This window comes from Sylvia atricapilla, chromosome 12 (genome assembly GCF_009819655.1).
Source record: "Sylvia atricapilla isolate bSylAtr1 chromosome 12, bSylAtr1.pri, whole genome shotgun sequence".
Classification (NCBI taxonomy): domain Eukaryota; kingdom Metazoa; phylum Chordata; class Aves; order Passeriformes; family Sylviidae; genus Sylvia; species Sylvia atricapilla.
The window spans coordinates 7,090,644-7,116,544 of NC_089151.1; the positions used below are offsets into that span (position 1 = coordinate 7,090,644).

A 25,901-nucleotide genomic window follows, 5' to 3' on the forward strand; every position below is an offset into this window, starting at 1 on the left:
TGGCCTCCTTTTGATGCTCTGTTACAGCTTTAGATACTTCTTATACTATGGCGCCCAAATCCTCTCCCAGAACTCGAGGTGAGGCTGCACCAGCACAGAGCAGAGTGGGACAATCACCTCCCCATCCTGCAGCTGCATTTAACATTCCCAGTTCAACCCAAAAGTGTAATGGTTGAGGCACAGCTGCAATTTTTTGCTGCATACGTTTGCTTGAGACTAATAGCTCTCAACCAGTCTGAAACCAGGAACTTTGGCAAGTGGAATTACAAGTTCTAAGAGTACATGCAAGCTCTTCCCTGCACAAGGCTGGTTCATGGGAGGCCCTGCCTTCTCCTTCCTCCACCAGGCATTAGACACGAGAGCCATGCTGGGGGAAGGCCTGTGGGGAAGCCTGGCGCCCTCCTCAAACCCCTCCTGTTTACACAGAGAACACCCTGCGACTGATTGCTCATCCAAATGGTTCCAACCTCTGTGCAGGTAGGTGTGTGGTACACTGAACTGACCTCAAACTCCTCTTCCTCACCCTACATGAATGTAAAGATACTCCTGCTGTTCCAGCTGTGGAGCTCGCAACAAATAAAAAGATACTACAAAAAAGAAGACAAAGCTACAGCCACAAACCTTTCAGAAATAGATATATAAACCACAAGGAGACAGAAAACATAAGAAAACAAAATATACTTTATTAAAATTAAGCATGTTAGCACCTCAGTGTAACCTGGAGAAGTCAAACAGTCCAGCAGGTAACCAGCCCAGCAAGGCCAAATGGCTGAACATCCTGAAGTGCATCCCAATGGTAGAAAAAGTACCATGACTGTCATGACATGCACGTTCTCAACAAGCTCAGATGCACAACCAGCCTCGTTTGCAAGGAGGGATGTTGTGCTGCCTACTGTCCTGATGGGAGCATCTAGAGCTGCTGGACCAATCACATAGGTCAGATCCCGTGGCGGAGCAGGTATCTGCTTGTCCTACAAAGAAACCCAAAAACAAACCCAAAACAACAAGCCAAACCAACCAAACAAAAATATCGCCGCTAACTCGACTTGCAGGAAAATCAGGATAGCACAGAGCTGGAGAGCTACACATCAGATTGGAGAATAAATTAAACTGAAGTAACGGGAAGTACTTAGTACATGGATAGACATGTAGTATCCTTACAGATGACCATCCAACTTGGCACACACGTTAATAAAAAATGACCCATGCATCACATAGCAGGCTGTGACAACCTGGAGCTGAACTGGCTTCAGGATCTATAGAGAAACCTCCGGCTACAAAACCCCAGGGTGCCCATTTGTTCGGTTGTATACAGTGTTGAAGCTGATGGTTGTAAAGCTACATTAGCCAGTGTTACAAAGATTACATAATTTCAAACTAAAGATACTTTTTACACTTAGAAAATCCCTCTACAAAATTTAGTATAAGTGACATCCCAATCTACTGAGTGCAATGCACTCTGGTTCCAGAAGGATGTCACAGACCCAGGGAACACCTGGGAATTCTTCCCTCGAAGGTGAATATGGGCACACTGTGGTGAACTGCCTTTTGTTCTCAACATCCATCATCATTGCCCATTGCCACAGGGCCGTGCTGGGGCACCAGACACTCCCCTTTTCCTCCTCCTCCAAACTGCAGAGGAATCTGTTCCACCAACCAGGCCCGAAGTGCATAACCAGGCCAAACCCGTGGTTTTGCTACCCTTACTCCACCCTCTTTCTAGCCAACGCTGATTTGGTTTCCTGTTGCAGAAAGGGGGACTGATGCTGGCTAGAAACAGAAACTACACAACCATTCCACATAGATTTGTTACAATACTTTAAATCTTGGTTTAGAACACACAAGCAGGTTTTAGTATGGTCTTGTCTAATGTACAGATTATTAGTCATGCCAACTAGTTTAGGATTAGACAGAAAAGGTTTGCAACCACTGCAGGTAAAGTCGCTTCTGTTTCATCCTGGTTCTCTGAACAAAAGCCAAGGATTAAAATTCCGATGTGTTACAAAGCCTCCACTTCATTAGATGGAGTCTTAAGCCAATGAGATAAACTACAGCTGTTAAATGCCACCGTGTTCTTTGTACCAGACTGTAATCCTTACTGGTGTCAAGAGCACCGAGACATCTGTAACCAATACACACACCCTGCAGAGAAAGCAGAAACTACACGGTACAAGAGCACTCTTTAATCTGGGGGTTCTGTCACGCTAAGAACAGCAGTCTTTTACGGCATCAGTAATTTACTGAAGAAACACATCACCCTGAGAGGGTTTCTAAAGCTTTCCTCCACTGAGCGAGGCTGAACGCGACATCACCGACCATTCATTCCTATGATGGGTACAGTGCCCACGGCAGTCGGACACGCCTTCTCCAGGGTAGTGTTGCTGTTACCTCACTTGACACACAGCGAGTTTATTTGCTGAAAACTGATACCCTACGTCCACTTAGTAACGACTCGGGTCCCATCCACGCTACGAGCAGCGCGTTCTGACACCGCTCACAGCGGGTTTGACGGGCCCGGTGTGAGGTGACACCGGAGATAACGTCGGGGCGATAACGGGGCTGAGCACGGAGCTGATCCAGTCCAGGCAGGGGAATCCGACGGCGAGGCCTCGCCCGGCTGGCGGCTGCTGCGGCGTGGGGTGAGCCGGGCACTGCGGGGCCGCGGTGCATCCCATCTCTGCTGCGCCCGGCACCGCGCCCAGGGCGGCGGAGGCTCCGGGATGGAGAGCCCCGCGCCGGGCCCCGGCAGCCCTCAGAGGCCATGGCGCTTGCGGGTGCCGGCGCTGGCAGCGTGGAGCAGCCGGTCCTTCTCGCGGATCTCCTCGCGGAGCTGGGCCTCAGCCAGGCGCAGGCGACGGATGCTGCCCTTCATCTCCTTCATCTTCACCTCCAGCAGCGCGATGATGTCGCGTTGCTCGTTCAGCTTCCTCAGCAGCTCCTCCGACGTGGTGCCCGACGACAGCGAGTACGAGTGATCGGGGGGGCCGCCCTCCACCGGGCTCTCCTCCCCCGCCGCCGCCGCCGCCGGTACCGGCACCGGCAGCCGCACGGGGCTGGGCCCGATGGTGGCGGCGGCCCCGAGCTCCACCTGCACCGTCAGGTCGATGGGCTTCACGTCCTCGGCCGCGCCCCCTGCAGGGGCCTCGGCGGCGGCCGCGGGGCCCTGCGGGGCGGCGGCGGCGGCGGCGGCGGGGCGGGGGCGCCGGGCCCGCTGAGCCTTGCGCTCGTTGACGCCGCGCAGCGGGAAGATGGTGGGGACCCGCACCAGGTAGGACTTGCGGCCGCCCTGGAAGTGCTCGCTGCAGACGCGGTGGCCCGTGGTGGGCTGGAAGGTGCTGAAGCAGCCGCTGACGCCCGCCCGGGAGACGTTCTTGAGCCAGAGGCGCCGCAGCTCCTCGTCCTTGGGGAAGGTGTAGAAGTGCAGCGCCTTGTCGCGGTGCGAGTTGTTGTAGCAGCCCGGTACGCAGCAGGTGAAGCCCGGCATGGCCTCGCGGGGCGGGGGGACACCCGCGGCGAGCGGGGCGAGCGGCCCCGCCGAACTACAGCTCCCACAAGGCCCGCGCGGCCTCTCGCCGCCGCCGCCGCCGCCGCCCCGGAACTACGCGGACCACAATGCACCGCGCCGCCGGCGGAACTACCCGCCCCACACTGCGCCGCGTCCCCTCCCGGTGCGCGCGCGCGCACGTCTCGCGAGAGGCGGCGGGAGGCGGGACGCGTCCGGCCGTTACCGGGCCCGCCATGGCGGACGGGCGATCCCGGGCCAGGCCCGGCCTCAGGCGCAGCGGGCGCCACAACGCGCGGGCGGCTCAGGTGCCCCAAGAGATCTGGGAGGGCGGGCGGGAGGGAAGGGAGGGGAGGACAGGAGAGTCGCTGTTGGGGTCGACCGTCCCGTGGTACTCGCCCGGCGCCGCCCGCCCGGTCGCTCTCGGTTTGAGACAGAGACGAGGCCTCTGAGGCAGGAGCGGAGGCCGTTCCTTCACCCCTGTTCGCCTTTAATCGTGGAACATGGACCGAAACGTCTGACTTTGGCACTCGCCGAGTAGCCCGCAGCTCGGCGGGTTTAGGTCGCAGCTGTGCTCTGAAGCCACTCAGGATTTCGTCCACAAGAGGGTTTTATGCTGGAACCCACTCGAATGATACCCGAGCTGAATTGTCTCCCGTTCCACCATTGTCAAAAAGGCAACATGCGCAGTTTCTCTTGGGAATCTGGAAAAAGTTTCTTACCAGCTTGCTTAGCTTGTTATTAGGACGTGTATGGTGGATGCTTTTGGTGTTGGGGTCTTTAATAATGAAAATACCAGCTTTGAATTTCTTGTCTCTTGATTTCCGTCTAGACTGGACTGAGTGTAGAAAGTAAGAGTAAGTCTGTCAGAAGCACTTTGGCGAAACGGAGCCTGGCAGTGTTCCCTGATCTCAGACATGGCACACCACGGCTTATGCTCAGGAGAATCATGCAGAACCGTAAGTGTCTTTTTTTCAGGAGACTTGAGAACAGAAATACAATGTTTTTGTGTAGTTGAGAAAGCAGGGGTGCCCCTTGGAAGCCCATTATCCTTTCCCTGTTACACAGAACAGAAGTCAGATTGTTGTATGACTGATTTACGTAACAGAGGAGTCACTGCAGGGCACCTGAATGCAGGATACAACTGTGTAAGAGACCAGGCCTTGCACTAGTGAAATCATAGCTTTGAAGATCCTCTTCAAAAACCTCTTCACTTGATCTTCTTATCCTGGTGACTGAGCACATAGTGCTGCCTGGTGCTGCCTTTGGCTGTAGGATCAGGTGTGAGTTATAGAGGCACCTTCTGCTGCAGTGCAGGGAGCCCCTGTGCTGCCATCTGTCACCACTGGCTTTGTCACTCCCAGCCTTCCCAGGAGTAGAACTCAAACAGTTTTCACTAGGTCTTTATTTTAACCTGTTAGTAAATGTTATTTCCAGCCTATAGTGTAGATGTGACACCCTGCTGCATTTTGGTGCTCTTGCTGTATTGAGTTGAGGAAAGGAAATGTTTTGGTTTGTTGACAGAACCCCAAGTTTCACCGCTGGCAGCTCAGGTACCTAACCAAGAAGACAGACAGCAAGCTCATTCAGAAGTCACACCTAAGAGGGTTTCCAGCATGTAAGTAGGGTTTTTTAATAATCTACACCTTTATTACACTGCCAGGTATAGCGGCAGTTCCTGTAGTGGGACTGGGGAGCTGCACTTCTGTACTTGTGTTTCAGTGATCAGAATTGCATCTTGTCAGGTGGGATTATCAGAAATGCCTCTCCAGCTTTGTTTGTTTTGGTAGGGGGGAATTGCAGCTGCCAGATGTTGCTCCTGAAGACACATCTATCAGTGTGTTCAACATGACAAAGAAGAGAAAGAAACTCAGCATTTCTGAATTTGAGAGAGCAGCAGAAAGACGACTTCCCCAGTACCAAGGTAAGGCAGTCAGGAATTACTTTCCTCAGTGCTGTGTTTGCTGTCAGCTGGTTCTCACCTGCTCAGCTCAGTTTTCAGGAGCTGTCCAGCTGGGCAGTTGTAGGTTTGGAATCCAGATTGCAATATCTTGTTCGAAGGGGATTATAAGGGGGGAAAGTAAAAACCTCCATTCTATCAAATTTAAAATAAACGTTTTTAAGCCAAGTTCTGGGCTCTGCCATGACTATATATAGTTTCTTGACTACTTTTGCAGTCAGGTGCTTTTTGAGTTTTGAAGTGTCTCCAGAGGAAACAATCCCTGTCGTCTTCTCAGTTCTAGAAACTTTAAAATACAAGCTGCATACTTCCCATTGCAATTATATAAAATACTTCTAAAGTTCTTTGTGAGCAGAACAACTTTGAGTTCCAGTTTTATTAAGAAAGTGTGGAATCTCTGTTTCTAAAGCTCCAAATGTGTTTGGGTTGGGTTGCTGAAGGGTGATTGGGACCAAGGCCTAACATCATCAGTGTGGTAAAATTATTAAATCTGAGGGTATATGCCATGATAAATTTTCACTGAAATAACGATTTCCTTACCTTTTCAGAAATTGCTTATTAGATTTCTGATATGCAATTCTTAAATGCAGACAAAAAATAGTAAAGTGACCCCTAATTCTGTTTGCACTAAAGTAGGATGTTTGAAGATTGTAGCATGACTGGGCTGTGAAAAGAAGAAGATCCATTGGGATGTTCCTGTAGCCTGTTGTGTAAAGGGTAATTTCTCAACTAATGTGCCATCAACTTTTTCTAGCTCAGTCATCGTTGGACAGCACAATTATGACTCGGTGAGTTTAACCTAAAAAATGTCTTAACTTCTGGCTGTCCTTGGTATGATCACATCTGAAGGGGTGAAGAACAGTGCAGATACCTGAGTTCATGTTAAAACCTGTGTTAGGGTTAGCAATAACACAGATATCTGCCCCTCTGCTGATGGAATTTGAAGGTGTTGCACCACATACCTTCTGATTTTCAGAAATTATGGCTCTGCACTGTATGCCTGGGTTGATCTAGCTTGTATTGCTACAATTGTTCCTCTTTTTACTTGCTAGGATCATTCTATTTTCCTTGTGTTCTCATGCTTCCAGCAGTAAATAAGTACACAATATACCCTAGAATATTATCCCTGCCTGTTAATATTTTTATCACATCAGTTGCATTTGTGCAGTATTTTCTGGGCTTTAAAAGCTTTTTAGTGAGTCAAAGAACTTAGTTTCTTTTGTTGCCTGTGTACTTAGCAAACGACCCTGGCCCAGGTCAGCACATTATTTCACCTTTCCCACTGCAGCCTTTGCCTGGGGTGCCACACTAGATGCTTTATGGAGCTGCATTCTGTACTTCTGTCTTTGAACCCTCTGAACCCCCTTTTTAATTGGGTTGCCTGGAAAGAGGGACAGGAGATCATTGAGCATGGTCAGTCTTCAGGGTGCAAAGCACCTACAGTGAGAAACATTCCTGTGCTTTAGGTGTTGCTCTCAGCTGTCATCTTAAAACACTCAGGGTGTGTTGGTAGCTGTACTTTTCTGAGAGTATTGATACTAAGTAGATTCTTAAACTTGTTGAGAGGTCCTCTTGCAACCTCATTGTCATCTAGAGTATGTATTTACTCTCAAACATTTGTTTTCCCTTTTTTTCATTACTTCAGGTATTTCTGACCCTTTTGTCAGCTGTGGTGTTGCAGTGTCTCAGGGAGGCTGTAAAGCAGTCTGCTTCCTGATCTCTGTGATACATATCCTGATGTTGGGTGATAGTATGAAAATAACCAGTTCGCTTAAAGACTGACTATAACCTTGGGGGAATTTCTCCTAGTTGTGCACAATGTGTTGCTGTTAGTGCCATCATGTCTGTATTCTGAGGGTGAAAGTGGAGTGTGTGATTTTGACAATTTCTTCCCTCTTTTTACAGATCCATTCGCATGTCTGTGGGTTCCTTGCTGGCCCCAGACACTGTTGAAAAGAGGGGATTGCTCCGGAGGCCAAAAACCCGCAGGGCTGTTGACATGCAGGCGTTTGAAGGCAGGGTGGAGCAGAACATGCTGAAGAGCAAAGGTTTCTTTCGTGGTGTTATTTCTCTTTTGAGAGGCTGGACTTTATGTTAAAGGGGCTTTTAAAAGCATTTACTGAAGCGTGGTCTGTATTTCAGGATTTTAAAATTTACTGACACATTCACAGGAATAGAGTGGGATTTGGGAAGCAAGATTAGAATGAGGTTCTGCCTCGGCAGTTCCTTTGATTCTGTGCACTTAAACATGTGCTTTGCCCAGTTTGGTCATTTAAACCACAGGAATTGCTTGGGATCATCTCCATCTGTGAGTACTAAGGTCTGTTGGTTTGGTAGGGAGAGTTGGGGGCACAGAAGTGGGGTCATACAGTTTCGGTGTTGAATCAGGATCTGTCCAGATCTATTGAGGAGGAGTAAAGTTTGTTTGAATGACTTGAATCGTGACCTACACAAATTCTGTTAGTAAAGTATGTTCTTTTGACCTTGAACAGTTTTTCACATAAAATTTGTTTTAAAATTTTCTCAACAGGACAGAACTATCTTGTGGACTCACAGTCTGCATCTGAGATTCGAACAAGCATCCTGACAAGTGATGCAGAAATGATGATGAATAGCACAGAGCTCTTTGTTCAGCCCCAGCTGGATGAACAGAGCCAAAATAAAATTTCTGCTCTTGAGGCCCAGTTGTCAGATACGAAAACTTCAGCACAGAGGAGCCTCATTTCTGATGCAGATCAAAAGGAGGCAAGGCTGGAGGGCCTGGTATCTGGTGTGAGCACAAACGAGGGACAGACCCAAAGATACTCCAAGAGCTCAAGCCTTGATCATGAGCATGTTGACAGAATGACTCATGTATCTCCAGAAACCCCTGCAAAGCAGCAAGAAGAAAAGCAAGATCATTCCCAGCAGAGTAACCCAATGGCACAGATCCCTTTTTCTGAAGAAGAGGTGGTTTACAGTGAGTACTATGGGTCAAGGCTTAGGCTTAGCAGGTATTACCTGAACTCACAGAGTGGTTAAGGTAGAAAGAGACCTCAAGGTTATTTTCTCCGACCCCTCTGCTTTGGCAGGGCCACATGGAACAAGTTGCCCAGGACTATGTTTAAAGTGACTCTTATGAGTCTCCAAGGGTAATGGCTCCACACTCTCTTCCTTATGTTCAGATGGAGCTTCCCATGTTCCAGTGTGTGCCAGTTGCCTTTTCTCCTGGCACTGGGCATCACTGGAAAGAGTCTGGGTCTGTCTGCCTCACACGCTACCTTCAGTCACTTGTATATTTTGGTAAGATTCCCCCCCAAGCCTTCTCTAGGCTGAACAGTCCCAGCTCTCTCAGCCTTTCCTTGTAGGAGAGATGCTTCAGTCCCTTAAGTGTCCTGGTGGGCCTTTGCTGGACTCTCCACTGTGTCCATCTCTCATTTGTAGTGGGAGCCAGAAGTGGGCACTCTAAACTGGGCACAAAAAGTGAGGAGATAATATGTAGGACATGTGGACAAAATTGGAAGGAATCTCTGCAAGTTCCTAGTCCAGACCTTCACTGTGGTATGGTCACTTACTTGTCACAACCTCTCCATTGTCTCTAGGGCCCTAAAAATCTTAGGACAGAAGCAGTCACCTCTGTGCTCACTCTGTACCAATGCTTTGCAATTCCTATTGCTTGCTAGTTTTTTCCTGGTACCTCTCCTTGGCATTAATTTCCCTGGCCTTTTCCTGGTTGTGTAAATGAGAGCACATTTTCCTCATTCTGTTAGGACCAGGGAAAAGTTGTTTTGAGTGGACAAGGAAAGGAATCAACAGAAAAAGGTTAGTTGCTCAGAGGAGCTCCAATGTAGGCATTTTTAGGACAAAGGGATAGATAATGCAAAATGTAGAGGATGTGGAACAGTGGGCTGGATCAAATGAGAGGAAGAGGAACGGGGACTGAGCAGATCTTTAAGATGCTGGAGTTAGTAAGGCATTAATGTCAGAAGTTAATGATGACATAGTTCTGCTCTACCACAGGAGGCTGCTGTTGGTGTTGCTCCTCAGTATCAGCTGAAAAACAGTTACAAGGATTTTTCCAACTGGTTCCTAAGATTCAATGCAAACTCCCTAAGCTGCCTGAAGTACACACAAGTGTTTCTTGTGTATCTTCTCCCTCCTTGATTGGTTTTTTATTTACCAGGAAAGCTAAAAGAAAATTCAAAAAGCTACCGGGAGACACATAAATCACCTGTTCTAGCTGTTTATAGATGGAGCTCCTCTCTGCCCTCCACAAGTTCAAGTAAATATTTGGGATCCCCAGTCACTTTAAATGTTTCCAGCATGTCTTTGAGAGAATTTGTGTCCCATATAATCGAAGACCTAGAAATAAGTGATACAGAAGAAGAGATGATTAATACAGTAAATGGAGTGGAACAGGAAAAGATTTTCCAAGAGGGTAAGAAGTACTTTCATTGTAGAAAGGGAATAGATTATAATCTGATTTTTAAAGAGTCTTTCAGGTGACTTGCAGAGTAAAATAAGACTTAATTGTATGGTAGATGCTGGAAATAATTCAAGTCATACCAGAGACACTTGGACATTGCCAGACAAGCTCTCTAAAAGTGGGCTGTGACTGAAAGTGGAATAAAGGTTCATATGTTTTGACAGGTTTGTAGTACTGCTCAGCTTCTCATAGGAAAGATGAAGAGCTCTCTTGGCAAGGAATAAATCTGGCTAATCTGAGCTAGTTATTATTTCACTTCACTTTAGGCACTGTGTTTATGTAGGTACCCCAATACTCTGGTTAGTGAAATCGCTATAACTGATTTTTGCACCACCTTTGGCCAGGTTTCTTTGTGCCCTTCACTTGGGCTTGGGGGTCCCAAGGCCTTGCCATACTTTTACTTCAGTGTGAAAACTCCAGTCCCTGGAGAGGATGGTAAAAGTGCAGTTTGGCAGCTTTTGGGTCTGGAAACAGACAAAATTTCCAAACCCTTCAGCAAGTGGCAGCATTATGAGAGTGCCAAATTTTCTCAAAGTAATTACCTGTGTGAGTTTCTGCTTAACTGAGCTACATAGCAACAGATATGTGGATTATATATGTAGCATGAAGGAAAAAGGAATGCTTAAGTAGTCAGGGTCAAGTTTTTAAACACAAGCAAGTCATGTGTCTGTATATTTTGCATCCTGCCTGCCAGAGGCTTGTCCCAGGTGGTTAAAACCACTCTAGGCTCTCTTCTGTCTATAATGGAATATCTTTCTTATAAAATCGTTTATTCAGAAAAACAGAGGAAATGAGGAGGAGAATCTGAGCAAAACTCCAGGTATTGTTAGATTTAAAGGAAAAGAAATCAGTGTATTATACAATAACCAAAATTGAAAATTGCCGTAGAGATGCAGATCTGGAGGAGCTCTGCTTACTGTAAGTAAAATTCCTTCATTGGGATCTGATGTGCCCCTAATAAGGTGGCTGTGGAGAAAACACAAGAAAAGTTGGTAATTTCTCAGCTGTAAAGGGAACTGCTTTTCTTATTTACAGCTGATAGCTGAGTTTATTTATCACAAATAAATTCCAGTGGTGGTTAAACTGTATGCTGTTGGGTGGTTGGGAGTTTTTTTTGTACGTAAGATCTATGATAGAATTTCTTATTTTAGCTGCAGAACATGGTGCAAATGCTGGATATTCTGAACATTCAGAGAAGAAGCTGGTTGAAGAAGCAGAATTGCAGATAACTACAGCACAGGACAGCAGAGGTGAAGCAGAAGTGGCTCCTTCAGCAGGAGGGGAACTGGCAGAAGGCAGCGTTGGAGCCCACGACTCTCCCGGAGCTGGTGAGGACACCTCTAATGCTGACAGCTCTCTGTACTGCCACACTGCTCTCATGCTGCATGACTGGCATCAGTGCTGAGACAGACTTCCTTTGTTTTCTGGAATCTGGGCTAATTACCTGGCAAATATCAAACCAATTTTGTCATTTTAAGCTGGAGGACTGCATTTTATTTATTATAAAGGGAAACCAAGATTGTACTGGCAGTAGTGTTTAGAAGTGTCTAGTTACAGCAGGTATCTTCGATTAAAATTTCCTAGTGGAAGCTCCAGAATCAGGCAAAGGTATTTGTTTTACTGGTTTGTTTTTAATTTTTTTTCCTGTTTTGGAAATCTAGAGCGTGAGATTACCAGAGGCATTGGAGCTGAAAGTCTGGGCAGGCACTCTTATGCCTTTCCCTCACTTGATAAACCTGAGGTGGCCCCATTAGATGAAACTGATGAACAAGGAGATGAACTACAGGACCAGGCTATCGTGCTAGGTTTGGATAGTTCAATGGAAGAGTCTGCTGAGGATGAAGCTGAACACTCTGCAAGTCAAGGTAAGAAAGCTGCTCAGCATTTCTGTTAACACTGTTTTCTTTCCTGCTCTCACTTGTTAAGAAGTGAAGCAGTTCAAGAAGGAAGTTAAAGTCAATGCAGATTAGACTTGGAGGAAACTGCTCTGGGTTCATAGCAGAGAAAAGATGAGATGGTGTAACAGGAGCCTTGCCTGAAGGGAGTTACGAAAATCTGCAAACAGGGAGAAGTTTATAGTCTGGCTCTTGTAATGTGATTCTGTAGCTCAGCTTGTCCCTTTGTTCAGGAGAATTTGCCAGTGGCATAGTAAGATGACAGTGATAGCCTGTAGACTGAAGCTCTCTCTGGTTAAAAAGGCTGCAGCTTTGTGGCAACCTAAGTTATGCCAGCCATCAGCCACTGCAGCCTGGTCCTGAGTGTGTGTCCCTGCAGCCTGGCAGCCAGCTGGGCCAGCACAGGGGCCCAAGGGGAGCCACCAGTCTGTGTGGCAGGAGCTGTGGGGGCGTGACATTGCAGCAGCCAGCAGCTGTGCTGGCTCAGGGTGCTGTGGGGACACAGCCAGAGCACAGGCAGTGTGACCAGGACCAGGCATGTGGGGAGCTGGCTGGGTTCTGTCTGCTGTGGCAGCACTGCCTGCTCCAGGAGTTCTGGAAAGAGACTTCAGTTTCTCAAGTACTTTTTTCCCAGAGGTTTCCATGAAGACTCCTACATTTGTCCGTGCTCCAGCCAACAACCTCCTGCTGTCAATGCCACGTGTTGCCAAACCTGCTGCTCCCAGGTAAGCCTAAGCCATGTCCAGCAGTGGCCTGGCAGAAGTGGGGCTGGAGGCAGAGCAGAGCCCAGCTTTACCAGCTGCTCTGGCAGCTGCCACAGGGAGTGAGCAGTGCTGAAGTCTTTGGTTCTTTCACTTCTGTAGCAGCTGAGTGAAGGGTGAATTGAGTGAATGTCACTGCTCTTCCAGAGCAGCTCTCATGCCTTAAAGCTTTCCAATGAATGTTCTTGTAATATTTTCTTGTGCTGAAGGTAGAAACTTTTCCTAGGAGTTTTTCAATTGGTAAGCCACTCTGGAGCCATAGACTCCAGTATGGGATGCAGAGACCTGTGCAGAAGAGAGGAATTGTGGATGGCAAGACACTGATCACATGGAATGGCATACTTGTATTGACTGCAGAAGCCTAAAGCTGTGTGCAGTTGCCATGTGCTGACTAAAATGAAGCTATCCTAGAGGCAGAAAGTGAACCTGTCCTCTGCATTGCTCCAAATTAGTTAACACTTGCACTCTTTGGACTAGAAATTTGGTGGATCCATATGCTTCATCAGAACCACTAGCAGTGGGTCCTAGGGAACAGGAGGAATTTTCTAGCCCATGACTTTAGAGCTTTGTCAGTTAAAGCAATAAACAAGAAGACAAAATTCTGTGTCCACGTATGGGTGGACTGGAGAGAGTAAAGTGATCCACACACCTCTGGGGGTTTTGCATGTGTTAGCCTGAGGTTCTAGGGTTTTTCTGTTGTGTTCCAATTATGTACTGAGTGAATCCATAGATTTCACTTAATTCTTCCATATTACAATTTTTCCTATTTTAGAATGGAAGACAATTCTGATTTCCTTTAGGCCACAATGCCACATGAACTGTTTGCAAACTGTCCTTTGTGGGCATGAGAGTTTTGAAAAATTGGGAGGGAGAAAGAATGAAGAGCTCAAGGTAGTTCTTATCCCTTCCAGTTCAGCCTTGGTTTTCTTGGAATGCCTCTTGATGTTCTCTGCCTCTCCCTTGTTCTTTCAATGTATGAATTTTCCGTTTCCCTCAAAGGTCTTCCCTGCAGCTGCTGCAGCCTAAGACAGTTCCAAAGAGATTAAGAACATCCCAGAAGAAACCACATGAGCCTCAAGTACCAAGGAATTTGATAAAGGAGATATTCAGGCATTTTGTTAAAATGCCAGTGTCCAGGGATGCATTCAAAATTGTTGAAAAATGGTACGTAGCAACAAACTGCTGTTTCCATTATTTTTAGTGTTGAGGGTTTTTTCTGTCTTTTCTGTCCTGAATTAATAAACATGTTGGGAGTGCTGCTGACAAGCTGCCCGCTCTCTTCAGCTGGAAAGAGTCTTTGGAGGCCTGATAAAAAGGGTCAGAAATTTGCAAAGGGCTATGGGCTGCCTTGTGGGTATCTGATTAGCGCAGCTTTGCAGGAGCACATCTGGGTTTTGTCCTGACAAATTGTAGCATTCAGAGTCTTGTCATTATTAATTTCCATGGGCAGGATGGCTCTGGTCATCATGCTGGGCACAGTGAGGATGTGGAGTGTTCCATTAGAATCCAGGTTTTTCAGTTGTTTGAATCCTTAGACCTTGTTACCTTCATCAGTTAAATCTGTGTATTGTTTGAACAGTGTCACTGCAGCAGCCAATATCTGACCCTCAGTGCTGATTTCTCTGTCACTAGTGTCAACCACTGTTCCTGCATGTGTGGGAAGTTTGGGAAGGGTTCTGGTGGTCAATCCACAGCTGTATTGGCAGTGGAGTTCTAGGAAGCCTGGGCTGAGAAACCAAGCTTTGTTCGTGGGCTGGAGAGTTACTTCTCCCCCAGCTTTCCCTGGCAGGCTGTGACCTGAGCACAACGAGCAGCTCCAGTGCAGCTTTCCCTGCAGAAGTGGGTGGGTAGCTGTCTGATTGGATTTCCCCCTCAGCTCTGAGAGATACTTCAAGCAGCTGAGCGATGATCTGGAAGCTTACACCCGCCACGCAGGGAGGAAGACAGTGGAGGCAGCTGACCTGGAAGTCCTCATGAGAAGGTAATGGAAGGGTTGTTACTAATCTGCAGTAGTGTTTGATGGTGTTTTGATAGCCCAGTAACACCTGGTTGTTGCCAGAATGTGCACCAGCAGTGTTTGCATACTAAGTGTGGGACCTGGGATTTACTCTCTGTGAGGCCACCTTCGTCCCAGGAGGAATCTCTGGGCTTGGGTTGTAGTGCTTAGTGATGGTGGAGGGGCAAGAGGACATAGTGAGGGGTTGTGAGTGCAAGGAGTCATCTGAGTATTCAAGAGGAGAGGGATTTGTGTAAGGGTGATGCTGTAATGTCTGGGAAATACTAGAAGTAGTGAAATGCTAAGAGGGAGGCTGGGCTGCACTGTTTGCCATCCTCGAGTGATCTCTGTGCTAAAATCATCTGCACTGACTCTGTGAGCATTTTCACATGTCCTGCTGCCTGTTTTGGTGCCTTGCTCTTCCAAACAAAATACACCTCTACCTTCTGCTGCACAAGCTGATAGTTGGGATCCGAACTGACAGTTCCTCTCCAGAGCAGGAGAAAGAGCCCCCAGCCCAGGTGGGCAGGGCTGGCCTCTCCTAACAGCAACGTTCCTGGACAGCAGCCTGGTAGAGCTGTTCTCAGAGCTGCCTCACTGATGTACTGTCCTCTGGACACTCACAGCTGCCCCATCTCCTGCCTGAATTTACTTTGTTCTGTGTCCAAAACACAAGGGATTTATTCTGGGCTTGGAAGCCCTCTGTAAAAACTCTGTGAGGCCTGAAGCAATCCATCACTTTTCATTTAAAGTCATTACTCTAGGTTGTTGGTCTTAGTCTCCACTGGAAGAGTTTCAAATGTGATATTAAAGGCACCTAGGGGATTGTACAGGCCACAGCTGATGACAGTGGCTTTGCATAGGCTTCTGTAGGTGAGCTGGTGCTGCTGCTTAAAAAGAATAATCTGTTGCTGTCCTTATCCAGAGATTTCATTTTCCCTCCTGACAGGTGTGTGCTGAGGTTGGTATGAACAGTCCAGGAGGCATCATGGGTTAGTTGTACTGGTTTCAGATTCCATGTATTGTTGTTTCACCTTGTTCTAGATGTCTTTATGGCTTTTTACCACCTCATGATCAGGAATTGTTGCTGGCTCATGCATAAGAACAGCATTTCTGTTCCTTCCATATGGAAAGTGTGAATAAATGTTGCACTTTCTTCCTTTCTACAAAACTGAGAGATGCTGATTTTTTCAGGCCAGTAAGCTAAATGGTGTACTGGAAAACTCCATGGCCTACACAGTTGGCAAATGCCAACCACCTCTGAGTTGAGACTAAAAAAATCTGGGTGCTGAGCTATTTCCTTCTGTCACATCATTCTGTGCACGTCTTCAAAGGGTAGAATTTATCCCATCGTAGGTGGATTGTGAATTTAAAAAGCAATGAGCTTCTACTTTGGTCCTGATCAATATAGATGAATATCCCCATGGTAAACAGTGGGAAGCTCTGTAGGAAGCTGCTCTGCAGGAACCCTCTAGGTCTGCTCTGCTGTGTGGGCACTCCTGGCATTGCACCATGCACAGGAGCTGAGATGCTGCCTGCAGACACGAGTCTGGAGCTGTTTGTCACAAGCAGCCAGAGCATTTCAGCTCTTAAATGCAAAAACATCAGTGCAAGAAAACTTGACTCTGATATCAAATGGAAACACATTTCACTAACAATCTGGTCTCTTCTCTGCTCTCTTTTTGGACAAAGGCAAGGGCTGGTGACAGACAAGATGCCGCTGAATGTGCTGATAGAGCGTTACCTCCCTCTGGAGTACCGGAAGCTGCTGATTCCAGTTGCAGTGAGTGGAAATAAAGTGATCCCCTGCAAGTGAAGGTGCAGGGATGGCCCCTGTGGGTGGGAAGGTGGCCTGCTTCCAAGGGCTGGCTGTGGGTTGTTCCATGTCACTGCTCCAGGTGATGCTTTTCCACATGTAACCAGTCAGGCAATGACTACTGGATGTTCTCCTGAGTGAAGGCAGCTTGTGCTGTGGCCACCACACCACCCTGCTGGGTCTCACAAGTAATTTGACTATCCATACTTTTTATATGTTAGCTTTGAATACTTGTACAGCTCTGAAAAATAAAATGTTGTATGCATTTTGTTTGATGCCGATGCTGCTTATGCCAGTGAGCTGAGAGGCTCCTGCATTGTGGTGTTCAGAATGCTCCTAGCAGGCATTTGGTTGTGTTGATGCTCTTCATGCCAGCCAGATGTCGTGTTTGACACACGTGTGGTTTCTGTAGCTCTGTTTCCAGTGGGAGCCATGGTGCCCCTTTGTTTTCCACTGGTGTTCTTGTGCAGGCAGTTGTTGCATAAAGGAGCTGGTCCCTGCTGTGCCCCTCACACTGGGAAACAGAGCAAACCTTCTGTCTATGATTCTACTGCTTCCAGGGAGCCTAAACCACACTAGGAATGAGATCTGACACAGCAAAGGGTGCCAAAGAGTGTGACTTTGTAGAACAGTTCAGAAGCTGGAAAAGAATAATGCCTGTCACATGAATCAGTTTCAGAGGGATGGAGAGGGATATTGAACTTTCTCTTCAGGGGAGTCAGTGTGACATGAGCTGTTTCTCCCCATCCTGAGGCTGTCCTAAATCCTGCTGCAAGTATGGCTTCTCCTCTCTGGATTCTCCTGTGTGTCCAGTACAGCTTCCTCAAACTACAGCCATATGGCACAATTCTTAGGGACTCCTGGAAATCCAACCCAGCTCTGAACAGCAGGAACTGGAAGTTAAACAGGTTTTGCACAACACTAGAGGACATAATGGCCAGTAGAGTTTAAATCTCTTCAGCAGGCTGTGTCAATCCAAAGGGCAGGCATTTTTCAAGGATTTTTTAAAAACATAATTCCAGTAACACAACAAAGAGCATTTTTTGCTGACACAGTGTGACTGAAGTGTTGGGAAGAAAAGGGTCCTTTGAGAAGTTCTGCTGGGCGCAGTAAGTGTCTGCATGTCCTGCATGGATGGGATTCCCTTCTCCAGTGTTTGTCAGAGAACTTCCTTCTCATGAGAAGGTGCAACTTCCAAGGGGAGGAATGGGAGGGGACAGTGCTTTGCATCTGCTGCCTGTCACATGGTGGGCTGACACTAGGTTTGGATGTTCCACAGGAATTCTTCAGCTCAGTGGAGCCTTTTCCTTAGACTGGGTGTATTCCAAAGAGTTGATACTTGTTTGGCAGTCTGGAGTCTCAGAGGTTGTAACTTCTTGTATTAAACTGGCTTGTATGAATATTTAAATATATATATTATAACTATATATGTAGTCTAAATATAACAAGTCTAAATATATAACTATATAAATATTCTCCCAAGGAAGGGAAGATGATTCTGTCGAGAGAACCTTGTGTCAGACCCGTAACTTCAGTTGCAGATCAAGAGAATACAGCTCTTGCTTTAAGTAGGTCTCCAGTTGCTCTGACAATCATGGCTTTGGAATGATGACAAGGGCCTGTTTATTGCTATGGAGACTTGGAAAAGGAATGGAAACATGGAATTATGTGTGTCATGCAGAAGAATGAACTCATACTGTAAGTCTGCTCAAGGATTTTGTTTTTCTTCTTGCTGGCTGTGGCTTCACAGCAGGAGTTCAGTTTTTGTAGTGTACTCTAAGGGCATAATAGTATTTTTTTTTTAATGTAGATATATATATATAAATACATCCAAAGCCTGTATAGCCATATGGACGCAGCAGAGAACCAGAGGCGCCTCTGTGAGCAGCAGCGGGTTCCCTCAGCGGTGCCCTCGCAGCCCATAGCCGGCTGTTCCCGCCGGAGCTGGGCTTTGCCGGAGCCGCCGTGGCCGCGCTCGGTTCGTTCCTCAGCGCCGCTCCCGCCGTGGCGCGCGCGCTGCGTTTACCCGTCGCCACGGCAACGGCCACGCCCGCAGGACCCCCTTTCTGCCGCCGTAGCTGCCCACGCAGCGCCTGACGCGCTGGCGCCGCGCGGCGGCCGAAACCGGCCCAGGAGCGGAGGCGGCCGGCGGCCGCCTGCAAGCGCTGGGCGGCCCTCGCGTTCCGCGCTGCCGCTGAGCACGCTGGGGATGGGAGTCCCGCGCCCGACGGCACTGATGGGAGCGGAGCGGAACGGGGACACGGTTCCCAGCGCACAGCGCGTCTGGGGGGGGGACGGGGCTTTGCATGCTCCGCCTCTCGGGAGCTGTAGTCTCTGCGAGAGCCGGAGGCGAGCGGGCGGGAGTGACGAGGACTGCGCTTCCCGTCGGGCGGCGCGGACCCATTGTGGGCACGCTCGCAGCCCATTGGCTGCCGGCCGCGGCCGGGCCTCGCTCCCCGCCCGCTGACACAAAGCGGGTCCAAGATGGCGGAGGCGGGCGCGGGGAGCCCGCACGGCGGGGACGCGGCGCCGCCGGGGCCACCCGAGGAGCAGGAGCTGAGCCGGCGCCTCCGTCGCCTCTACCCCGCCGTCAACCAGGACGAGACGCCGCTGCCGCGCTCCTGGAGCCCCAAGGACAAGTACAACTACATCGGCCTCTCGCAGGGCAACCTGCGCGTCCACTACAAAGGTGCCGGGCTGGGGCGGCGGCGCCGGGTTCGGCCTCGGCCCGGAGCGGGACGGCCCCGGCGTGGCCCTCGGCTCGGCCGCTCCGCGGGGCCCGCCGGGCGCGGGCTGAGCCGGCAGCGGGTCCGGCAGCCCCGGGGCAGGGGCGCCGTGAGCAGTGCGGGGACGGGCGGCGCCGAGCTCTGGTCGCGGAGCGCCTGCTTGGCCCGGGGCCCCGGCTGGGCTGCTCGGGCCGGGCTGCCTCGGCTCGGGAGCGGAGGCGCTGGGGAGCCGGGGGCTCTCCCCGGCACAGTGTGTGGCCTTATATAACGCTGTGCAGTGTCGCTCGCCCGGGCCCCGTGCAGCCAGACCGGCTGTTTACTCTGTCATCCTGCTTAAAATGCAGCCGAGGGGTTGGATGGCCCCGACACGCTGCGTAACTGGGGCTTTGGCTTCTCGGGTTTACCCCGAATAGCTGCTCACAGACTTGTAGTGTGATGTTTTCCTTGCTCGCTATTGGAGCTGTTCTCTCTACCCACCCAGCGGAGAACTGATTATTTCTTTTCCTGCCTGGCTAGTAAACACTGATGTCATTCCCCTCTTGTGTAATCGTTTTTGTCTTCTGTTTGTGTACATTGGTCTTCAAATTGTATCTGTGGGGAGGGGGAGAGGTGGTACTGAGAGTCTCAAAAACTTCATAGTGAAAACAAAGAGAACTGAAATGCTTGTGCTGTAGGAATTGTTCTTGGTGGCAGTGCAGGGTTGTATATGTTGGTCCTCTGGAAAGTGTGCTTTAAATGGCTGGCTTCGTGTAGAAACAGATCCCTGCTGGCTTCAGATAGTGAAGTTTTAGATCAGGATGTGTGAGAGGCCAGATCCCCTCCGTACTTACGTTTCTGTTCTTTCTTAGGTCACGGTAAAAATCACAAAGATGCTGCCTCGGTCAGGGCCACTCACCCCATCCCTGCAGCCTGTGGCATTTATTACTTTGAAGTGAAGATCGTCAGTAAAGGTAGAGATGGGTAAGTGCCTCACTGCAGCTCAGTGGCTGGGGAAATGTGTCTGGCAGCTCTGCTGGACTCTGGCCTCCTTTCCGGAAGGGTTCGAGGTCCTGTGGCTGCTGGGTGCAGCAGACAGGTACAGCATGAGCAGGTTTTGTCCTCCTGATGAATGGATGTAAATGAGGTGGAATGCCCTGGAAGCAGAGGCACTGGCACAGCTGTGTCCTGAGCTCTTGGAGATGGACACTTCTAAAAAATACAGTAAACAGGGAGTCTCTGGTGCAATATGAGTTGAAATCGGTTTTCTTCTTGCTGGCAAGGTCTGGTGACTCTGATTTCTGGAATTATGATGCCTCAGAAATGAAGTGAAGCAGAAGGGAGGAACCTTGAGCTTAATTTTGGACTGCTGCAGTGATGTTGATGTAGTGAAGAGTACTGGAGCACTGGGGAAGGCAATAAAGGGGTATTTCTAACAAGGTCTGGAGTTCTCTTGTTAGCATGGATTTAATTTTTACTCATTATGAAGGTGTCAGTCTGCTCTGTGTGGGTGGCCCTGGCATTGTTCATTGTTAAAGGATGAATGTGGCAGGAATATGATCTGGAAGGGAAAGCCACTCAGGAGGAGGGGTTAGGTGTAATTAATTAATCCAGTCCTTCAAGTGTGACATTTGAACTCTGACCAGTTTAAGGGTTGTGGGGAAGGGCAGCAGATGTTCCTACTAAAAACCAAATGAAAGTGACAGCTTTGTTACAGTTGAATTTTTTTTGCTGTCATTGTTGAACTGACATTGTTTAGCTGAACATTGTTAAGAAGTGGCCTACTTGTAAAGGGACTTGTGAAGGATTTCGGGTTGTGCTGCATTTAGGCCCTTGATAATTACTAGGTTATCTGCAAAGGTGGATGCTGGGCTGAATTCCTTATAAATGTAGGAAAAAGACCATCCTTATTCCTTCATTTCACTGACCTGGCTATTAACTGCTCGTCTGTTTTGAAACACTTCACTTGATTAGTTTATGTAACTGCTAAAACTGAAATACTTTGCAGTGAGCTTCAAGACAATTTTCCAAAGAAATCACATTACAAAAGGTCACTGAACAGCACTTAATCCTTACTGCAGTCTAGATCAATCTTAAAGGGAGATAATGAAATTTTCTGCTTGTCTCCCAAGATCAGAGCTTTCTGTATTAATGATGCATTGTTTTTATTGTATTCTGGAATTACAGTGACTTTCCAGGAATAATACCTAAGAGACAGAACCATGTGTGTTAACACAACAACCTGAACAGGAGCTGCTGATAGCTCTGAGCTGAGGTCAGGGCAGTGGGGAGGCTTTGAGGGCCTCTCTGATGTCTCAGCCATTCCTGTGCCTTGTTTTTCTTTTGCTGGTAGAGACAGATCCAACTTCTGTCTCGCACAGGGTGGTGCTGGGGATTTGTGGTTGTGAATTTCCACTGTAGCTGCTGCCTGGCTGTCACTTGAGAAGATGCTTTTGTGTATCTCACCTTTAATAGTTTGAATTGTTCCTGCTGGAGGTTCAGTGTGTTGTACTAGTGGTCTGTGGCAGAGATCTCTTCTGAGGAAGCTCAGTGTTTATTCCGTCATGGTGACTTCAGTTTAAAGGATTGAAGGTCCAGACATCTAAAGAAGGGATTTGAGGGAATGAAGTTTTCAAGCAGTGTAAGTGGCAAAGCCTGTCCCCAGGAGCAGCGCTTTAGTAAGGGGAGAGGAAGAAGAATCCTTCTGAGCTCATTTTCAGAATGAGTATTTCAGCCTCTGCCCTAGAGCTGGTTGTCTGACTTCTGTATGAGGTAGTGAGGTAAGGATGTGAAGTTATTCCCTTCTGTATCTCCTTCTGGAGTTTGTGACGGCTTTTCACTTTTAGGTTTAAAATGTGAGTGATTTGGTTTTGAAACAAGACTTACTCAAGAAAGGCTTTGGTGAAGTGAATTTCAGGAAATGTTGAGGAGTCTGATTTTGCTCAAAGCTGTTGTCTTTCTGTGCTGAGCATTGTTAGTTTAGGGCTCTGCACTCTGGTTGGATACTGGCACTTACTAATAAACAGAATCTAAGGTTTTAGATAAGAAATGGGATAGAAGCTCCCAGTGTCTCATAATGGAGAAGTAAGAATCCCAGAGCTCACAGGATGTGTTTTTGCAGCCTGCCAAGGGATTCTACCTATGTGTGACATGCTCTGATAAGAGGCTTCTTGAATTGGCATCAGGCAGTGCCATTTTGGATTGGTGATGTCACTGTAGGAGAGAAACTTGAGCTATGGAGATGACTCAGGTGTCAGAACCACCTTTTTAACTTCTTCCGTGTTTTTCATTGGACTAAGGGGATTTAAAACCAGTATGTTCTGGTTCTCTCCTATTTTCTCCCACCATATCATATCCTAGGAGTCAAAACACACATCCTTGGCTCCCTGTTTTCCAGGCTGAGCACTCCTGTGCTCACCCCAAAGCCAGCACAGGGGAAGAGGGAGAGAGGGCCTGCAGCAGCACAGACACAAGCTGCTTTGCCCTGCAACAGCTGGTAGAAAAACTTCCTCTTTTGCACTGCCTCGTCTGCCCTGTGCCTTAATGCACCTGCCCCAGAAAGGTGCTTTTGTTAAAGATGCAAACAAAATGATTTATGAAAACCCTGCCTTTGCCATCACTGGACTTTACTGCCTCAGCATTGGTAAAATCATTTATTGGTGGATATTTCAAAGCAAGTACAACATCCAAAAAGTTCATTTGGTGTATGTAAGAAACTTTTAAGATTGATCAGCTTTTCTTAGCTTTGTATCTTCACTGCTCATGAGATAAAACCACAGTCCTTTGAGAGGGACAAACACGATTCAAACTTATTTTTAGTTGAATGGTGGCTATTTTTTATTATGGTACATTTAGTCTTAATTGATAAGAGGTCATGTTTATTTACTTGGTTTGTTTTTTGTGCAGTTTTGGGAGAGGGGAGGCTGTGAGGATATCACTGAAAAATTGCCTTTACAAGGTTTCTAGGTAACATGGAACAAATCAGATCTGTCAGTAGGTTGATCTGTTACTACTTCTTGAGAGGGGGAGATAGTTCTTATCCTCGGAGAGCAGAGGAGAACTTAGTTTGCAGTCTGTAGTCACAGCCCTCTTGTCACCTCCTTGTCTGTGCTGAGCACACAGGGAGTGGTTCCACAGCATTTTAAGATGATACATGTCAGGGCTGTGGGATTCTGCCCTTACATTTGCTGTGTGTTTCAACTCCTTCCCTCATGCAGCCAAACTGCTACCCTGTGCTATGGTGAGCTGAAAACTGGCCAGAAAATAATGGATGATGATTTCATCTATTGACGTCACTGTTAGAAATTGCTCCTTTTTTTCCTCTCTTTAAATTGAGCACTACATTTCAGGGTTCCCTTTATTAATTGAAGGCCAGTCGGTAAAGGGATGGCCTGAGCAGGGAGAGGAAAGAGTAGGATTGCAGCAACCCTCAATTCCATTCAAAGAGTTGTTGAACAGCTTTGTTTTAAGACTTACTGGTAGTTAATTCCTGAGCCATTGTATGCTTGTCTCTTGAGTGTTGTCAACTGGAACAAAAGGACAGGAGGCAATGGGTCACAAGTTGTGGCAAGGGAAATGCCAGCTGGACATAAGAAAGAATTTTCCTTTGTGAAAATGGTTGTGCACCCAAACAGGATGCCTGGAGAGGCACTGGCATCTCCCTCATCAAATTTGCCTGGGGGAGCCCTCAGTCTGCTGACTCATAGAAGTTTCAGAGTTACTTATGCTTTGGGCAGAAGGATGAAGAAAGAATGTCCCAAGGTCCCTTCCTGTCCAAACCTCTCCATGAATCTGTGGATGGCTTGCTTCCAGCATTCCTCAGATGAGCAGATTGGCAGAAATGCCTGTGACTCCTCTGTTCCTGAGCTGCCACAAATAACTCAGGCTTTTTTCTCGGTGCTGTTTGTAGCAGTTCAACCTTAGCTGTATTTGAAGCATTGAACTCTCGTCCTCTCTCCCTCCAGTACGTGGTTCTGTTTGGTGGTGATTTGTCAGCACATCTCACAGCCTCTCTTTCCCCACTACATGATCTCTGCTTGGTAAACAGGAACAGGGAGAGACTCATCAGGGCAAGGCAGCCAACCCACAACTTAGAGGCTGTTGTGACTCACAAGGACAAGTCATCCTTGTTGTCCTCTTTATGCTGGGGCAAGGTGAGCTGTCTGTAGGTGACAATGTGTGCTCCTGACCAGCAGTTTGGTTTCTTGACTGGTTGTACCTCCCCCAGCCACGTGCTGGGTTGTGATGGAGTGTGACTGGGGAGGACATTCCAGAGGCCAACCCTGATGATGCATGGGATCTGCATTCTGCCAAAAGTCACCTGTCCTGCTGCCTCCTCCATTTCTGAGCTGCTCCTGGAGCAGACAGCCCAGCAGCCTGTGGATGGCCTATGCTGTTTTTTCTGGGAATGCTTTGGTCCTGGCCTGCTGCTTACTCACAGATGCTTTGGTGTGCTGGCATCCTGACCTCTGCAGTGGGGACAGAGCCACTACCTGCCCATAGTGACTCTCTGCAGATACAGCAACTGTGTCCTGTGGGCAGAGGAGGTGCCAGGGGGCCCAGCCCTCTATACCAGGGCAGCCCAGTGGTTTCATAAGGAGTTTGAGCCATCTCAGGAAGCATCTCAGTATGGTTTTTGTTTTTGCCATGATGTGTTTTTGTGTGCCAGCACTAATGACTGTGTCATGAGCTTGATTGCGCTCACAGTCTTATTTTTTTTTTTTTTCTGGATCAGTTCTTGTAACAGTGGCTTCTGCATCAGGTGGAGATCCAGAAAGAGAGGAGAGAGAGAAGCTGGAAAGACATAAGCCACAGGGAATGGTGGTATCTATCTTCCAGCACCATTCCACAGTTGCTTTGAGCTGTGCAGTCTGTTGTCCAGAGGTGTTGGTCAGCACTAGCTTATGTTGAGGACAGTTTTCTGGGAGAGGGAGAAAAGAGTTCTTTGAGGAGAGTGGCTGAAGAGCTAATCGAGCTTAGTCCATACCATAGCTTATTTAAAATCCTCCTTTAGCTTTCATACACAAGTGCACCATAAGCCAGACTTAAAAATAGCTTAGTTTCTCTCTGACTGAAAAAGAAAAATAAAGGTCAGATGTGTTGGTTGGTTGCAGTCTGTACATTAGTAACAAATCATCTGCCCCTTTTCCTTGCTTATGTTTCTCCTTGCCAACTTTCCATTTCTCCTCAGCATATGGTGAGTGTGATGACTCTGTGAAAAGCCTTTTGCTCGTGTTCTCTAATGAGTTCCAGATGCTGACAGAGGCCTGTCCATGGAGAGCTCTGGCAGCATTGGCTGCTTATGCTCAGACACCTTGGAGTGCCCTGCCTGTCTGGATGTGGCTGTAGGGAAGGGTAGGAGTATTCTACAGGAACTGAGGATTTCTTGTGTGATCCCTGATTTGTCACTGATAAACCTGTAAATAATTGATTTCCTCCCTTTTTATTTTTTACATCCTGGTTTCCAAGAATCCGAAACCAGCACAGAGAGGGGGTGGTTCTGACTGCAGGTAGGTCTGCTTCTTTGAATTTATGCTGTTCTGCAGACACTCACTTAAACCACCCAACACATTAATCAAGCCCCCAAGTAGATTGCATAAACAGTTCCTGCCTTATTCACATTTGCAGATTGCCCAAGCCAGTCCTTCTTGTCAGCTACCAACTATGCCTTGGTGCTCTCAGATGCAGAGACTCATTTTCTGCAGAGGTTTCATGTCAATTGATGACACCTCATACAAGTTGTTATTTCTTTGTCATTGTACTGCTACACTCTTCTAAAAGGGAGTAATATTGAGAGCAGTGTAA

General features: G+C 47.9%; 4 protein-coding genes across 7 annotated transcripts in view; 2 read left to right on the plus strand and 2 right to left on the minus strand.

The window, feature by feature from the left end:
* The window catches only part of PSME3IP1 (proteasome activator subunit 3 interacting protein 1), a 149,617-nt gene that overhangs the window by 61,304 nt on the left and 62,412 nt on the right, over window positions 1-25,901 (minus strand). The gene's annotated exons all lie outside the window — the stretch shown is intronic.
* Window positions 664-3,484, minus strand: THAP11 (THAP domain containing 11). Its single transcript, XM_066327612.1, has one exon. It carries the CDS (start codon window positions 3,482-3,484, stop codon window positions 2,753-2,755), a length of 732 nt encoding a protein of 243 aa, XP_066183709.1. The 3' UTR covers window positions 664-2,752.
* On the plus strand, window positions 3,323-16,660 carry CENPT (centromere protein T). 3 transcript variants are annotated; one of them, XM_066327610.1, is made up of 14 exons: window positions 3,323-3,459; window positions 4,335-4,461; window positions 5,027-5,120; window positions 5,293-5,426; window positions 6,217-6,250; window positions 7,368-7,510; window positions 7,993-8,421; window positions 9,625-9,879; window positions 11,085-11,255; window positions 11,589-11,792; window positions 12,457-12,547; window positions 13,583-13,747; window positions 14,460-14,564; window positions 16,272-16,660. In XM_066327610.1, the coding sequence occupies exons 2-14, from the start codon at window positions 4,437-4,439 to the stop codon at window positions 16,393-16,395; spliced, it is 1,974 nt and encodes a 657-aa protein (XP_066183707.1). In that variant the 5' UTR covers window positions 3,323-3,459; window positions 4,335-4,436; the 3' UTR covers window positions 16,396-16,660. The 3 variants fall into 3 exon arrangements, with proteins under 3 accessions (XP_066183707.1, XP_066183708.1, XP_066183706.1); XM_066327611.1 differs by having other exon boundaries at window positions 3,352-3,470; XM_066327609.1 differs by lacking the exon at window positions 3,323-3,459 and adding an exon at window positions 3,483-3,668.
* The window catches only part of RANBP10 (RAN binding protein 10), a 61,355-nt gene continuing 54,150 nt past the window's right edge, over window positions 18,697-25,901 (plus strand). The window contains exons 1-2 of one of the 2 annotated variants that reach the window (XM_066327614.1): window positions 18,697-19,084; window positions 19,970-20,081. In XM_066327614.1, the coding sequence (XP_066183711.1) occupies window positions 18,880-19,084; window positions 19,970-20,081 (317 nt within the window). In that variant the 5' untranslated portion in view covers window positions 18,697-18,879. The remainder of the gene's footprint in view (window positions 19,085-19,969; window positions 20,082-25,901) is intronic. The other variant, XM_066327613.1, reaches the window with a different exon arrangement.